At 47.2% G+C, this 15,684-nt stretch overlaps 3 protein-coding genes across 5 annotated transcripts; 1 reads left to right on the top strand and 2 right to left on the bottom strand.

Moving 5' to 3' along the window:
* Nucleotides 1-1,006: 1,006 nt before the first annotated feature.
* LOC108026569 (uncharacterized) lies at nt 1,007-2,795 on the top strand. The gene is made up of 2 exons (XM_017097521.2): nt 1,007-1,147; nt 1,210-2,795. The coding sequence occupies exons 1-2, from the start codon at nt 1,145-1,147 to the stop codon at nt 2,569-2,571; spliced, it is 1,365 nt and encodes a 454-aa protein (XP_016953010.1). The 5' UTR covers nt 1,007-1,144; the 3' UTR covers nt 2,572-2,795.
* Nucleotides 2,796-5,203: 2,408 nt separating this feature from the next.
* On the bottom strand, nt 5,204-12,261 carry LOC108026885 (sphingomyelin phosphodiesterase). 3 transcript variants are annotated; one of them, XM_017098087.3, is made up of 7 exons: nt 11,842-12,261; nt 8,273-8,442; nt 6,898-8,209; nt 6,633-6,841; nt 6,280-6,574; nt 6,038-6,223; nt 5,204-5,619 (listed from the first exon to the last, which is right to left on the bottom strand). In XM_017098087.3, exons 2-7 carry the CDS (start codon nt 8,376-8,378, stop codon nt 5,562-5,564), a joined length of 2,166 nt encoding a protein of 721 aa, XP_016953576.1. In that variant the 5' UTR covers nt 8,379-8,442; nt 11,842-12,261; the 3' UTR covers nt 5,204-5,561. The 3 variants fall into 3 exon arrangements, with proteins under 3 accessions (XP_016953576.1, XP_016953574.1, XP_016953575.1); XM_017098085.3 differs by lacking the exon at nt 5,204-5,619 and adding an exon at nt 5,640-5,802; XM_017098086.3 differs by lacking the exon at nt 5,204-5,619 and adding an exon at nt 5,640-5,802 and having other exon boundaries at nt 8,273-8,445.
* A 582-nt stretch (nt 12,262-12,843) lies between these two features.
* Nucleotides 12,844-15,567, bottom strand: LOC108026606 (gastrin/cholecystokinin type B receptor). Its single transcript, XM_017097579.3, has 3 exons — nt 15,177-15,567; nt 14,230-14,580; nt 12,844-14,084 (listed from the first exon to the last, which is right to left on the bottom strand). Exons 1-3 carry the CDS (start codon nt 15,528-15,530, stop codon nt 13,227-13,229), a joined length of 1,563 nt encoding a protein of 520 aa, XP_016953068.1. The 5' UTR covers nt 15,531-15,567; the 3' UTR covers nt 12,844-13,226.
* Nucleotides 15,568-15,684: the final 117 nt, after the last annotated feature.

Consider the following 15,684-nt stretch of genomic DNA (forward strand, 5'->3'; position numbering starts at 1 on the left):
TTGCTCGTGCTTATGGCAAACATGCCTCCCCCGGCCCCCAAGCAGATTTATTTATAGAATTTAAATTTAAACAAAAGCGAGCAAGAGTGACCAATGCGCCGGCGGCTTTCCATGGCGCCTGCTCCTGACAAGCTGACAGCCCTGCTGAGCCTGACTCTGGATCCCGGGATCCTGGCTGCTGGCTCCTGAATCCTGCTGAACCCAGGACCCGTCGCCCAGGCGACATTTCCACTTGTCACGCTTTTGCTTGAGTAATTAAATAACATTTTCTTTCCGCGCTTTACACGCTGGCCGAAACAATAGCGCCAACAACATTGACAGCCGCTGAAAGTGACGGCGGGATCGGGATCGGGGTGGTTAAGAGCCGCTGACAACTGCCGATTGGGGTGGGGCCCTACATAAGAATTGGGCTGAGAAATTATGACATGCTAAGACATCAGCTCTAAACTGTGGCAAGGAAGCAAATTCATAACTGTCAGGATGCATTAAATCAAATTTTTGGAATAACGATTGGTGGAGAAAACAAAAATAATATTACAAATTGGAATATTCATATGTTTATTTAAAGTACTTTCGAGACTTTCTGAAACGACGTTAGTTATGTAACTTTGTTCCAAATAATATTCTGATCTGTAGCTAGCAATGCCATTTTTATTTGCCAGCTGATACATGGGTGAGAAACCTCTCAGATCTTTCTTTTTATTATTTCGCCTTAATGTGTTCACTTTTTAAAAGTGCGCCAATTTATAATAAGTTGTTCAAAACCTTCCATTTTGAAATATACCAACGCTTTTTTTAATTCTGGCAACTCCTAGCTTCACCTAAGTTATTTTAAAGCGATGTGGCATCCTTGTTAGCCTAAGAATTTTCTGCAGCACGTTGGCAGGTTTTTATAATAAGTTTGAAAAACTGCAACTTTTTACAAGTGTTTAAGATTTCTTAATATTATATAATTATATATTTTACGCCGGAATAACGTTTAACGTTATTATTAATCCGGTTTTGTGGAAGGCTGGCAACCCTGAATCGCGGTGTTCGCCATTTTGGCCGACGCTCCTTCTTTCGCGACTGCCAATCGACATGTGCGCATGCGTTTTTCGCTTCCTGGAATTTTGTCTTCTAATTTTGTTTAATAAGAAACGAAATGGTAAGAGAGTGCTTGGAAAGTTTAAAAAATTCTCCATACAAATTCCATTTTATTTTTGGCAGCCAAAGAGGAACTGGCGCCGGAGCAAGTGCTCGGTTCACCTGCCCAGGAGCAAGTTCGTCGAAATACGTCCCAAAATATCCAGCACTAGCCCTGAAAAGGGCCCATCTTTTTCTGAAACCGGCCCGCGGATGACTCTAGAGACTCTTTGCCCGAACCCGAATCCCAGTAGTGACAATGTAAACGAGGCGTCAAAAGAAATATCGATTTCCGGCGGATGTCTGCACACTCTGAAGGAAAATACCTCGGCCAATAAGGTAAATGAGGCTGTGAAGAGTCCAATTGTGACCCAAGGAACACATGTTGGCCGTCTCCTATCCGTTAGGGAGAGTTCGGCTGGGGTTTCGGAGTGGGATGAACGGCTACTGCCCTCCAGCCTGGTTCGCAACAAGGAGAATAAGGATCACCGCAAAAAGAAGGTTTCTCTCATGACCGGGGCTACCCAAAAGCAAACCCTTGGCGGGGAGGGCCAGGGCTGGAAGGGCTTTTCCAATGATGTGTCCCTCTACAAGAATCTAAATGGTCCTCTGAAGCCTGGTAAGACTTCTATGGTCAAAATAAGCAATGACGATGATTTGGCTGAGCGGAAACAGGGAGCTATTAAAAAGGAGACTCAGAAGCCGACTGGCAATCCACTAAAAAGGAGTCACTCCACCACTAATCAGCCTATCAGCGCTAATCCCCGTCAGGCAGCAAGTGCCACTTTCCTGGACAGTCGGGATGCTATGATAAGGGAGAAGCTAAGTGATCCTATGTGGTGCAACTTGAACTCAGAGGACTTTGTTTTCCAACAAACCCTGGATAACAATATTTTGGTGAAGACAGTGATGCCCAAGTTTCTAACCAAACTGCATCCGTCAACCAGTGAGGGTCTACCGCCAAAGGATGCGGAGACCAGTCATAAAGAGTTTGTCTTCCCTGAAAACCAGAAAAAGGTGGCTATGGAGACTCTGATGCCCGAGTTGGCTAAGCCTACTCCCTCAGCTAAGAATACTGACCTTTTGGCTAAAGACTTGCTTATCACTATGAGGGACGACGAGGAGTTGCCCAATCGTGTCTCCAGTAGGGAAAAGCTTATTCAAGATCCCATGTGGAGCTCCACCTTCATTCGTCCGCCAGGAAGTAAGAAGAAGGCCACTGGAGACAAAAAGGCAAAGAAGGAGAGCGTTTGGCGTAAGGACAACATGTGCGAGGTGTCCATGCGGGACATCATGGACCCAGAGGTTCCGCCGAGCAGCATTGAGAGATTGCGTAGCGTCGAGGCGATCTGCATGCGCCTGAGGGGCATCGACGTTCCGGGAAACTTGGGAATCCTGCAGCAGGCGCCCACATACGAAGAACTCTTTGATGTCCTGAATATTTAAGATTTCGAGAATTTGATTCGAAGGCCTAGTCGGTAGAGGTAAAAGTGTAACTAGCTTTCCTCCTGAGTGGAAATCATAGATGAAGTATATTTCCTTTAAGTTTATCCCTAAGAAACCCCTGTGTTATTGAAAAAACCACAGATATATATTTTTGTAATACAGCGTAAGACATGCTGTCATCTGAAGTATTGAAGATTTATTTTAAATTTATTTTACGGAATTCAATGAAAATAAATCGTGTGGCCATAAATCAAAATTTTCTTGTCAACCCAAAATAAAACAAAAACATATCTCTGTTTTGAAGGCGGAATATTTCTTAAAACAATTGTTGTGATCGTACTACTGATGCAAACATTTCCACAAGTCTCTGTTGGCCAAATATATTTTTGCAAATATTTTAACCATTTCACTCATTCCCAAGCCTTCCTCTGCAGCTTGTAACAATAAATACTGTGTGCAGCTGCAGCAACAATAGCTGGGAAAAACAGCAATGGCATCAATTTTTTGTAACATGTTGCCAAACATGGCCGAGCCACGCCCACAGTCCGCCGCCCACCGTCCACATTCCACAGCCTGGAGCAGAAGGACTCCTCCGGCAGCTGCTGATGCCGATGGCGATGCCACTGGTGCTGCTGTTCCTGCTGCGGTGGCCACTTAAATGTCGTTATGTTGTCGGGTCACGCGCTGCCCCCGGCACATGCCCTTCCACGTCCACATCCATGGCCATGTCCTTCGTCCGCTGCCACCATCTACTTTTTTTGGCCAGCGGGGCCAAAGGGAAAAACAACTTTATTGCCGCAGCAATTATGCGTAGCTAATAAAAATGTGCAGAGGTGATGGCAGCAGCAGGGGGTCGGAAAATCGAGAAAAATCGTGGAGCGGGGGGTCGGAATAAAATTTTCCTGGGGCAGGCAGCATCGACAGCGAAACGATTTATGCAAGCGGGAATAATTAATGCGCTGATTTATTTAAAAACGTGTTTTGGCATTCAAATGAAGGCGCCAATTCCGAGGAGTGGAACTCTTTTTGTCCAATTAACCCGTGGAGGGCAGGCCCAAGAAGGCTATAAATATCCAAAACCATTCTGGCAGTTTCCCAGACGTTTCCAGGCTTATTTATCTCTTTGGAACCATTTTAATTTCATAATGCTGGCCTCGGAATCGGGCATTAATGGGTTAACATGTGTGAATTCTCGCGCTTTGTCGGAATGCAAATTTATAGGCCAGCTTTTGACAGCAACAACAATCGCATAACCAAAACAAACAAGGCCAAAAAATGGGCAAAAGAGAAAAATCAAATATGTTAAGCGGCATTTAAGCGAATGTATGTGCCACAGGAGATAATGCCCCCATCCCTTATCCTTCCCCCGTTGCTTGTATATTTTTCTAAAAATTTGCACGCATTGCATTGTTGTACTTTTCGCTGTTTTGGGTTCGCTGTTTGTTTGTCTTTTTGTTTGTTTGTTTGTTTGCGGCACACACACATGTGCGGTTCCCAGCGGCAGGGTCCCTGAAAAGTATGCAAAGCAAGGGAACTGTGGGGAAATCGGGAAAAAAGGAAGGCGGCACACGCCATTTGGCCGGATTTGTGGGTGGGTGGGTGTGTGGGCGCGCAGGAGATGTGGGAAATGTAAACGGAATTGTTTTGCCCGCTCGATGCTGCATGTGCGGGTGTGGGTGAGTGTGGGAAACGTGCGGGTGTGTGTGTGACAAAGGGATAATGACTGGCAGCCAGGATATACCGCACCCCACCCCCAACCCCACCCACACACACGTCGCGCTGCGTGTCTTATCACCAATGAAGGAAAACACGCACGGCCGCTCAGCGGGCTCAAGGCAGCGGCCGCCGGGGCGTATTGACAACGACTAGGTTATGCCCACCGATTCCCCCTTTCGCTAATTTTGGGTCCGGGAGTTTGCTCAAAGGACTTGCGTCGGCTTATCCTGCGGGGGGTGGAGCTGCCAGGAGTAAGTGCATGGCGAACAGGTTGTCATCCTTATTTGGCATGTGTACATATCATGCACTTGTTGATAAGCCTTGAGTACCTCAACCAAATGATATATTAGGTATTTTTACCAGCCTAAACTAAAAAACATCCGTATTCTTTTCCTTCTTAATTTTTAACTATTTGAGATTTGTTTGTTTGGAATAATAATAATGTCATATCACAATTTGACCAACTTTTAGTTAAGTTCTTTACTTAACTTAATTTTCAAAAATATATTGTAAATTATAAAAAATATTTCTTTCTATACAACAAATAAATTTAAAAAAAAAGTTGTTTTTATTTTTGGTATTCCTTTATAAAATAACATACTTCCTTAACGATAAAAACCGTAACCAAATTAAATTAGAAAACCAAATTAAGACGGTTGTTTTTAAATAGCCCGCCAAACCTCTTTACATAGTGCCACTCACAGCGAACACAGTATGTTATCGATAACTACCATGTTACTTAACATGGCCATTCTCTGTTAGGCCTCTGTTCAAAACAGTGCTGGCTAAAGTCGTCATAAAAGTATTCCACAGCACTGACATATTTGAATTTAAATTTGAACTTATAAGCAAAGTGCAAAACACAGATTTTCCAATAAAAACAACCCCAAATAATCACATTTTGTTTTATAAAAATAATTGCACTTTATTTAAGTTAAGCCCTAGATTAGCATAACAGTTAGGTGTCTAGAAGGTAATTTGTTCAACAATTTCCATTACGTGGGGCGCACGTGCCGCGCAACAACAACGACTCGACTACAGTTAAATGACTATTCTTCACTGACTCAGTTTCCGAGGGGCGTTTCTAAGGTTTCAAGTCGACGGTTTTGGGGCGGGCTGTTTCGGGACATCATTGCATTAACGTTAGCTTAGACAAATGGGATTTAAACACTAGTTATCACATAGTAAACCTATGGGGTAGGTGTTTCCTTCGTTGCGATTGCATTGACTGGCAGTTGAGGGACTCCGATTCTGATCCAGATCAGAAAAGCTGTCTAGCGATAGCCCAGCAGGTATTTGGGCAGATAGGTGATGGAGGACAGCAGGCTATAGCTTTTCGGCAGAGTAAAGAGTTTTGGGGGTCATTTGGGTATTTTATTGTCACGGAAACTACAGAATCTTGCCACCAAATATGCGTATATGTACAATTCTTAACCACCAGCGTTAACAATCACCACATCAAAGGGGCCATAACCATCGGTGGTTGTCACCGGCACTTCGGTTCGGTCCTCGTCGCTGTTTGGTCATTAGTTATTCGAGTTTAGTTGTTGCATGAACCACACCAGGGCGGAAAAAATGTGCTCATTATTATTAGGTAAAAATAAAAAATGAGAGTGCGATGTGGCGGACAAACAAGCGAGAGACAACATAAGAACTACAAGAAGCTATTAATTACAATTACAAGTGGAAGTTGATTAGGTTATAGGACACGACACCAGAAGAACACACAGGTAAGAAAAACATTGCTTACGAGTTGGTCAATCCCTTGTAGAACCAGGACTTCCAGGACTTCGAGGACTCCTCATCGATCTTGGACTCGACCTCGGCACAAAAGTGCTTCCGGTCGTGGGAACGGCCACTGCGACAGTCGCAGATCAGTCGCTTTTTGCACTCCGCATCGCAGGTGGGTCGCGCCGGCGAGTTTTTCCAGTAATATCTGAAGAGAACAACACATTAAATATTAAACATAAACTGGGTAATTTGAAAACCCACTTGTAGTACAGCTCGAAAAGCTCCTGATTGTTGGTCATCTCGTTGAGCAGGTTGTTCCAATCGCTGGGACGCAGGGCCTTCATGTTGTAGGCCGCTCGGGCTGTGTAAAGTTTGTACCAAATAGGGTAGCCATACAGATTGGCCTCCTTGAGGTTCATTATCCACGACTCGTGGTCAATGACCAGTCGCGTAGTAGCATCGTGATCGCCATCGACGTAGTAGATCCGATAGCCTGGATTCAGATCGTAGTAGGGCGACACGGAGGGTCCAATGTAGGCAATGCCATTGGGATGAGCTGAAAAAAGGCTCTGGATTAGTGTGTTTGGATATTAGCATATAAGAAAGTGCATTACTTAGATCATGGGGATCGTAGAACATTTCGAACTCATCGTAGTGCGTGTGTCCGTAGAACTGGGCGGTCACTGTGCTCTCGTAGCGCGAGATGATCTTGTAAAAGTTGCGGGACCAGACCTTCAGGCAGTCGGAGTGTCCCGGCGGAATATGGCCTATGACGTGCACCTTCTCGTTGGAGAACTCGGCACTCTGCAGCTCGTAAATGAACCTAGGATTGAATATTAATCAAGATTGGTTTTAGGAATTTCATATAGCTCTTCCCACCATTGCAGTTCAGTGGCGGGATCCGTGGAGTTGAGCAGCAGCCACCAGTTCTTGTTGTTGCAGTAGTTCATGTTCAGCGAGATGATCCTGAATCCAGGGCGAACCAGCACCGAGTAGAAGGCACCTCGGCGCACCGTGTGGGTCACACTTTGGGGCAGCCAGCGGCGCCACTGGACATCCAGTTCGTCGTAGAGCCAGCTGATGGAGATGTCCACCTGGTTCACGTACGGCGGCGGAAAGCTGTTCACCGGGGCACTTTCATGATTCCCCAGAGCCGGGAAGATGGGTATGCCCGGGAACATTTCCACCATCTGCTTCACCGTATCCTTGATGATGGCCAGGTTCTCCTCCTTCGTCTGGTTCCACACGTCGTGGGGCGGCAGGTCCCCCGTCCACAGGATGTAGTCGATGTCTTTGTGCGTCTCCGCGATGTGCGACAGCATGTGATCCACCGTCCTCTTGGGGGTGTCGCACTTCCGGTAGTCCCCCCACTTCCCAGCCGCTGCATTTGGGGTGGCAGGTCGACCACTGCTCAGCCGACAGCATAGTGGCTCGTTGCAGTCCGCGTTGGAGCCCTCTGCGTAGTGGGGATCGTAGTGGGTGTCGGAGATGTGCAGGACCTTGAAGAAGGGAGCAGCTTCCATGGGGATGGGCAGGTCGGCGAGACGCGGTGGCTTGGGCACTGGCGGAAAGATCACCTCCCATTCGTGATACGGATTGTAGACGTCCGCACACCCGTCGCCTATGACGAAGCTGCAGAGCTCGTCGGGACTCAGGTTGACCCTCTTCAGAACGTATATCAGCTCGCTGCCAAAGAGCTGGGCCACGCCCTGGCACACCCGAGCACTCTGGATGTTCAGATTGGTGCAGTAGTCCGTGATCATGCGGATCAGCTCCGCATCCGTCTTGCCCGACTGAATCTGATGCTGCAGCATTCCGGCTCCCGCTCGGCAGGCGGTGCAGGTCACCTTGGACATCACACTGTTCTCGATCTCGAAGGCCACCTGCTTGAGGTTCAGCAGCTTGAGGGCCTTGTCCACGAAGGGCGGATACACCAGGCCGTCTCCGCCGGCCACATCGTACCACAGCATCCGCGAGCTGGCCGTCTGGTTGTGCCGGATGTCCACCAGCCTCTGGAGGAACTCCGAGTCGGAACTGTCCGAGGGCAGGGCGCGATGGGTGCGGTTCGGGTGGAGCATGGGCTCCAGGTGGGGCTGAATGCTGCGCGGCTGCTCCTCAATCACCCAGCGCTCCATGGCCGGCTGCGTCCAGTTGTTCTGCGGCCTGAGGCTCGTGAACAGGAAGGGCAGTGCTGCAACAATGAAAGCATCTCATAATTTTCATTGATTCCCATGATGACCCCTTCAGTACTCACCATCTGCCACCGGGAGGACGGTCAGGAGGGCCAGGATGAGCCAGCATTTTCCCCTGGGACTCGAACTCGAAGTCGGGCTGGGCCATGGCGGCCGTTGCTGTGTCATAACTGGTGGACTTGTGGACTCTGCCACGCCAGGCTGGAGCTCCACAGGTAGCAGGCGGCTTGACCTACTTAGCAGGGTTTACCCAAAAATAAAAACAAGAAGCGGAGACGGCAAATTGGAGAGTCATTATTTTGTGGAACGAGTTTCATTACGGCTTTTTTTTCAAGTAAGAGTATGAGCAGTGGCTCATCAACGGTTTCGGTTTGTTTTGGTTTTCAGTATGCAGTTTCTTTTCCTGCTTGATTTATGGCTAGTACCATTTACATTTATGTAATGCATTGGACGGGCTCGTTAATAAACTGGCAGCTGCTTAACTTTTAAGTAACTGTCTGTGAAGTTGTTCGGTTTTTGTAATCTCAATCAAAATGCCTGGCTTAATTTCCAGAACATTTTAATCAATTCTTAGTAGTTGAACATAAAAGGTAAGGACAAATCCATGTCTAATGAAAATTCCTACTGCCAGAAGTCAAATCATTTCGGCCTGAGTTATTGCATTTGATGCCATGGCTGTAAGTACCAATCTTGTTTGCAAATCCTGCTCATTTATTCAGCCATAAAGGTATCTCCGCCCCACAGACCATAAATCGTCCCTTGGCTTTTGTCGCATTATGTTGCTTGGCCACAAATCCTATTGCAGTCATTCCCAGAGCGCCCACCCCACCCCAACCCCAGTTCCAGCCAAATCCACACCCCTGCAGCACTTGACCTTTCCGACTGCCCGTCACCAGGGATACGAAATCCGAATTTCAATTTGTGTGCGGGTGTTGGCCGCTCTCATCAACATTTGACAGCACTTAAAATCTCGTTAGCTGTAAATGGCAGCCGTGTTTGAGCACCCACAACATCGGCAGCATGAGCAACATGGCGACAAACAGGAGCAACATCATCGGCAATCGGGCAACTGTCACCTCCCGATGCATCCAACTTTGGATGAAATTGTTGCAGCGCTTTTATTCGGATTGACAGATACATTTGTAGCGCTCTGTGGGCGGCGACTCATGTGCGATGTGTTTATATCGAGTGCTGTTAGCTTAAAGCTTTGCCTCACATATCACAGTCCCCTGAGACCCTCGGGGTTTATTTACTGCTTTTCTGCTGAGATGGCCTTATCAAATTGCCTTATCAGCATCTGTCGTCCAGATGCGATTTGATGATGCCCTATTTTATTTGCCTCTACAGTTTTTATTTATTTTTAACGCTGGGCTATCAAGTGGCTGTTGTTGTTTGGAAGGAAGTGCTCTTATCAGTGTAAGCTACATAACGAGCTAAAGGCGTAAAGTAAATATTCATTAATAATACTCAAACAGGGGAACAAAAAATCAACAAAAAGCTGGAGTTAACTTGAAGATATAAAGCGATGCAAAAATGAATCCAAATAGCATACTTAAATATAATCTCTAGTTCTTGAGTAGTTCTATTTCATAAATTCTTTGTTTATATATGCAAAATATCTCTTAATATATCATTCAATGTATGAATTCCTAGTAAAAGTATCGAAAGTGAGTGCGCGAATCACACAAACTACGGTGAACTCGCGCCTTTGACCCTGACTCATCTCCGCCCATCCAAACAGCTATCACATGACGCTGTATAAAATAGCAATCAAGTGCGAGTAAACAAAACTACTAAAGCCAATTGATTTGTTTGTGGTGACGGGCCTTAGGACTGCTCCGTGCTTTGTGCGGGCGACACATACATTATGCGCCGGGCTCAATGCCACCCAACCAATTGGCATCGCCCCGCCAAATCGGCCGACAATGCGCCTCCATAGGCCAGACCCCGACCAACGGCGGACAAGTGTCGCAGCGCCAAGGTACATTGGCCTCCCGGCGGAGAGAAATCGTCGGCGTCTTGTAATATCCGAGGGTTTTCAACTTTTTCATTTGCCGCGGAGACTCGAGCGAAAATCGAAAGTGCCTGCTCTAGGGCGCGGGGCTCGGGCTTCGAGTAGAAATGCATTATTAACACATTTGACAGGGGCCAGAAGACCAGAAAACTCGTTTCGCGGACAAGGTTAGCCGAGGACAACACTAATTTCCAGCTGAATGCAGGTCAAGTTACAGCCATCAAAAGCGCCTGAACCCGCCGACCAAGAGACATTACAAAACTATCAAAAGTTAAGCCAGACCAGGGCAGACCAACCGGTTCCACCGACTGTCTTGACTACACCTGCAGCACGTGGTCAGAAAATGGATTTTTGGCACACCATCTGCATCTGATGGCCGCTGTTCTGGCACTCAGCTTTCTCATTCACAAGATAGTGGGTTAGTCGCCTTCATTCAGGGCACGATTGCTCCCCAAAAAGGGCCTCTCAACGGCAAGCTGGGGGGAATGTATGTATATGCGGCCGAAAAACTTTCACTTTCTTTAGAAATTATTTTTGATAATATAATTTCTTCTTTCCCTCGCCTTTGTTGCTTTGGCTGGGCATGTGCTAAATGGAGTGGGTCCCACACCCAAACACGAAGTCCCATATCTCAATCTCCCAGGGCTTAAGTCACTCCAATCTTGTTGGCTTTGCTGTTAGTGTCTATTGTATAATGCTGCAGTCTCGGTCACGCTGCATGTAATGGTTTAATGAACATTTCTGGTTTTATAATAATTAGGAAAGAGATGGGAGAGCGGGCCAGATGAAAATGAAAACGAAAGTGAGTTTCTTTTCTTTTCCAGCCGCCAATTGGCCTATGGAAATGTTCGAGTTGTGTACCGAAAGTGATTGATTGTTTTTCATCGACTTCACAAAAAGAAAGCTTCGATTTCGAGAATGTGGCCGAGAATAAACCCGTTCAAGCCGAGATACCACGTTTGCGGGTAATCACAGATAAGTAGGATTATTTTGGGCACGTAGGCGTTAGAAAAGTAAGCTATTCCGATACCCCATCAAAGTCATTTCGGTCTTTGATATTCATGGTCGGTTTCTGGGAGTGCGTGCGCCTCATTGACCATTCGTATGGACGGGATGGCCAGTGGCCAATGGCCAATGGAACAGCCTCGTCATGCCCAAATACTGGCCCATATATTTGTTTTTGTGGCCCGGGTGTTTTGGTTAGCGGCGGCTAATTAAACATGCAGCCATGGGCCACTCACCGCAGCTCAAACAGCTCGGCTACAGCAAACTGCACGCGAATAGAAACGGAAACCAGAATGCCAAACGAAAGCGTAAAGATGCGTAACCAGGAGATCGGATTTGGAGGGGCTCCGCCAGTGCTTACTATGCACCAACGCCTTAGAATGGGCCGCAAAAGTGAAACAAGCTGGCGGTTTTGCAAGACGGTCTGCGCATGCGCGACAAGTCCAGATGCCCAAAGTGAAATGCGCAAACGTGTTTTTCCTGACGCCTGGCTTCTGACGAAATGTGTAACAGCAAACAGTGAGGAAAACAGAGTACCAACCCACAACTGGTTTGTGGATTGAACCAAGACCGAACCAAAACATTGATCTGAGCCGCACTTCGCATAGTTACCTCGCACAAGCCCAAAAATGCACACTCACGGGCACTTCTGAGCCGAACTTTCGTTCTTGACCCACAACGAACCCGCCTTTGTTCTTTCGGTTTCTGTTTCTTCGCCTCAAGCTCGGCTCTTTCCCTTTTTATGCTTTTTGTCCGCTTGTTTGCCACTTTTTCTTTTCAACGGTTATGGTACACTATTTATAGGCAATATTGTGCCATAATTCGCAGCTTTGCCCCGGCGATTGGCCTCGTTTACTTGCGATTCATTTGTTTGGCTCGTGGTTTTCTACCATCGAACTTGCGTGTTTCTTTTTTGGCCTGCACTCCACGCTTGTCGCTGGGTTTTGTCGTTTCTTCGGCCGAAGATTTCACCCGCCGCTCGAAGAATTCGCGTTTCTCCGCTGAGAGAATCCAACCGCTCGCCGCGAACCGCCGACACTGAATGGTCGAGAGGCGCAGAATTCAGCTTTTGAGTCGAGCTTCGGGCTCTGCTGTCCATAAAAGTTCGTGGAAAAAGAGAGAGTACCTTCCAGGTCCGAAAGACCCCCGGCAGAAAACCGGAGAGAGCTTTCCTATATGGGTAGCTGGGGTCTGGCGTGCCCAACTTTTGACAATTAATTTGTTTCAGATCTATCTCGCATGAAAAGTTGTTAGCCATTGTCACACAGCGGAAGTACCTAGTATATGATGCGATCTGTTCTACGGATCATGCATTGTTTCGACTACGATCTGCTGGCTTTACGATGAGTATCTTAGTCAGACGAATTATTCGTTAGTTAGGCTTGGGTTCATTAGCATATTTTGGCATGATATAAACTCGTTAAATTGGCCTTAAAATAAAGACAGCTTTTGGTTTCTAGTTTGTGTCATTAGCCACTGATTGCTTCTTTAATAATGACCCTCTTACTCAGCTAAATTCTTCGTAAAAACTTACCTTTTGGGAGTGACTAAATAATATGACTTATAAAATATTTAGATTTATATTAATTGACATATGTATTTTAGGCTTCTGGTATAAACAGGTGCTTGTCATGCTTAGGCCCTGACTGTGCCGATTCACCATAGCTAAAGCTACTTTAAATTATAAACGCTTTTAAGTGTTCAAGTGGCGATTAGTTATTATAATGGCTTAGACCTTCCCGATCTCGATTATGCCAAGTGTTAATGGTTAGTTATGTTGCCAACACCCATTCACATTATTCCTCATATTTACACATTAATGGGGTACATAATACATGCGCTTATATGCGTATTTGTAGGTGATATGCCCACCGTGACCATCGCTTTTTCGGCTGAGCAGACTGAATAGGTGGGGGCTGGATCCATCAATCAAGTTCTGCTAACCGTTGGCCCCCGTATCCGACAAATGCACTCGGGTGATTTATGACCACCGCCTATCAGGCGGAGGACTCGATTGACGCACTCGACGAGTCATCGCACTGCTTGTAAATGGTGAACACTTCCCCCTTCAGGCTGAGGAACCGCCGCAGGCTACTGGGATCCGGCTGCACTGCCCCAGAAACTCCATTCGGATGGTCGACGTCCCGCATTGCAGAGGTGGCGGCCGTATGCCGGGCGGGATAGCACCTCCAGGTGAAGGTGGACGGCCGCAGGCCGCAGCAGCACCTGCTCCTGTCCACCTGATCAGTGGGCATGGCATCCTGAAATTTACCAGGTCCGCAGCCAAAGAAGCCCCGTACCTTCTGCTTGACCAGTGACACGGTCCTGATCGTTTGGGTGAGGAATGTGTAGAAAATGGGGTTTAGGGCGCAGCTAAACAGGTTTAGGATGCCGAAACTGAAGTACAGCAGCCAGTCGATGGGCGCCGAATAGGTGCCGAACAGTCGCATGATCAGGAAGACCCAGGCGGGCAGTCGAAGACATATGAAGACGGCCATCATCAGGAGCACCACCACCACCATCCGGCGGTGCCTGGCCTCCCTGGCCAAGGCGGCAGCGGTGGTCTTCTTCGCAGGATCCTTGGCAGCACTCTTGGGCGGCAGCGAGGCCTCCTCCAGCGCGAAGGGCAGGGCCACGCCCATGGCACTGACCAGAGTGGCGGGCATCAGGAGATCCCCACCCACCGACTTGAACTGACCCTCCTTGGGCTCCTGCTGCTGCACCTGCTGCTCCTGGTGGTAGTGCCTGCGCAGCCACAGCTGCCTCGCAATCACCGCATTCAGCCACACGAAGGACACTATGCAGGGCAGGAAAATCAGGGTGAACAGTATGACGTAGTAGAGTCCGATGTCGTGCTGAAACAGAATATTAATAGAATTGCATAAATTGTTTTTCGCCGGCTGATAAGATAATCTGAACATTGATTCGACAGCCCCCTCCCAAATCCCCTTAATCGCTGTCAACTTCGTGTATGGTGCGATAATCCAGTCGTTGACTTACGTCGCCGGCCAGGCACATGTGCACCAGTTCCAGCTCGGTGACCACCAAGTCCTCCGGCAGTACCGTCAGCAGTCCTCCGCTTGATTGGTACGTTTCATCATCCCAATCCAGGAGGCGGATTCTCTTGTATTCGTAGATCCCCAGCAGCGGTCCAGAGGCTCCAATCGAGCAGGCCCAAATGAGCAGCATGCACAGGCTGCTGAAGCGGTTGTCGGGGTTCCAGAATCCCAGCACGGGTCGCATCACGGCCAGGTAGCGGTCCAGGGCAATGGCCACCAGGGTCAAGCTGCCGGACAGCACCGCTGTGGTCGTTATAAAGGGCACAAAATTGCACATGAAGCCGCCAATTGTCTAGAAGGATTTCTTTTTAGTTAATAATCAAAATGGGGTTTCTACAAACTAGGTTTCTATAAAAAGGTGGAAAAGAATTATCTTTTAGTTGAAACTCGCTGTTCAAAATATTTATAATATTTTTGGTTAAGTCATCGATTAGGAAATAGATACTAAGAAATGCATTATTATAATCCATTTTTCTTTTCACATATTATTATTTTATTTTGTGCAGTTGGAAAGTATGTAAAAAATGATATACAGGGTGTTCCTTTACTTTGAGATTATTTTTTATACAACCTTTATTCCATATTATTACATATATTATAAAGGTTCAGATCCAGAACCTTTTGTTACAAGATTACTAGAACAAACTTTTCTCTCAAAAGGACTCTCAAACGAATATTAAGTGTATTTACTAAACATTTTTGCTAATGGAGTTCAAATAAATACGCAAAATAATAAATACAAAAATAAAATAAATAAATTTCATACAGGCATGCACTATTTAAAATGCCTTTTATGCTCAACTTTTTCTACTTGTAGCAGTGTTATTAGAGTACCGAAATACCATAATTCTCAGTCCACTTCCACTTTTCCGGGTTTCTTCAACTCACCCACAGCTGCAGGTACTCCGCCTGGAACTGGGCCATGTAGGACACGGTGCAGAAGATGCTGGAGACGAGGTCACTGCAGGCCAGCGATATGAGACAGGCTCTGAAGAAGGGTCGCAGCTTGCGGCGCGTGTTCACATAAAGCGTGCTCAGGTTCCCGGCGAAGGCCAGGAAGAACAGGATGCCCACCACGGAGGTGAGGGCGTGCCGCTTGAAGCCGTTCAGCTGGTTGAGATTGCCGATGAACACGCCCGGATACGGATGGATCACCGTGCTCAGAGTGGGCTCTCCGTACTGGGCCTCAGCCCACTTCAGGTACAGCCCGAGCTGGTCGAAGGTGTAGTGGAGCAGGGCCATTTCCAACCCCGAAGCCCGAAAGTATGCCGCGCCAAAGGTCCGGACCCAAAAGCTTCCGCGAACAGACTGCCGACAGATTTATGACCGCGGACCACCGACTACCGAGCACCGAGTACCGATGGGCTTAATGCTTCATTATCGGGGGCCGCTTATC

The sequence above is a fragment of the Drosophila biarmipes genome, chromosome 2R, assembly GCF_025231255.1.
Source record: "Drosophila biarmipes strain raj3 chromosome 2R, RU_DBia_V1.1, whole genome shotgun sequence".
NCBI classification, from domain to species: domain Eukaryota; kingdom Metazoa; phylum Arthropoda; class Insecta; order Diptera; family Drosophilidae; genus Drosophila; species Drosophila biarmipes.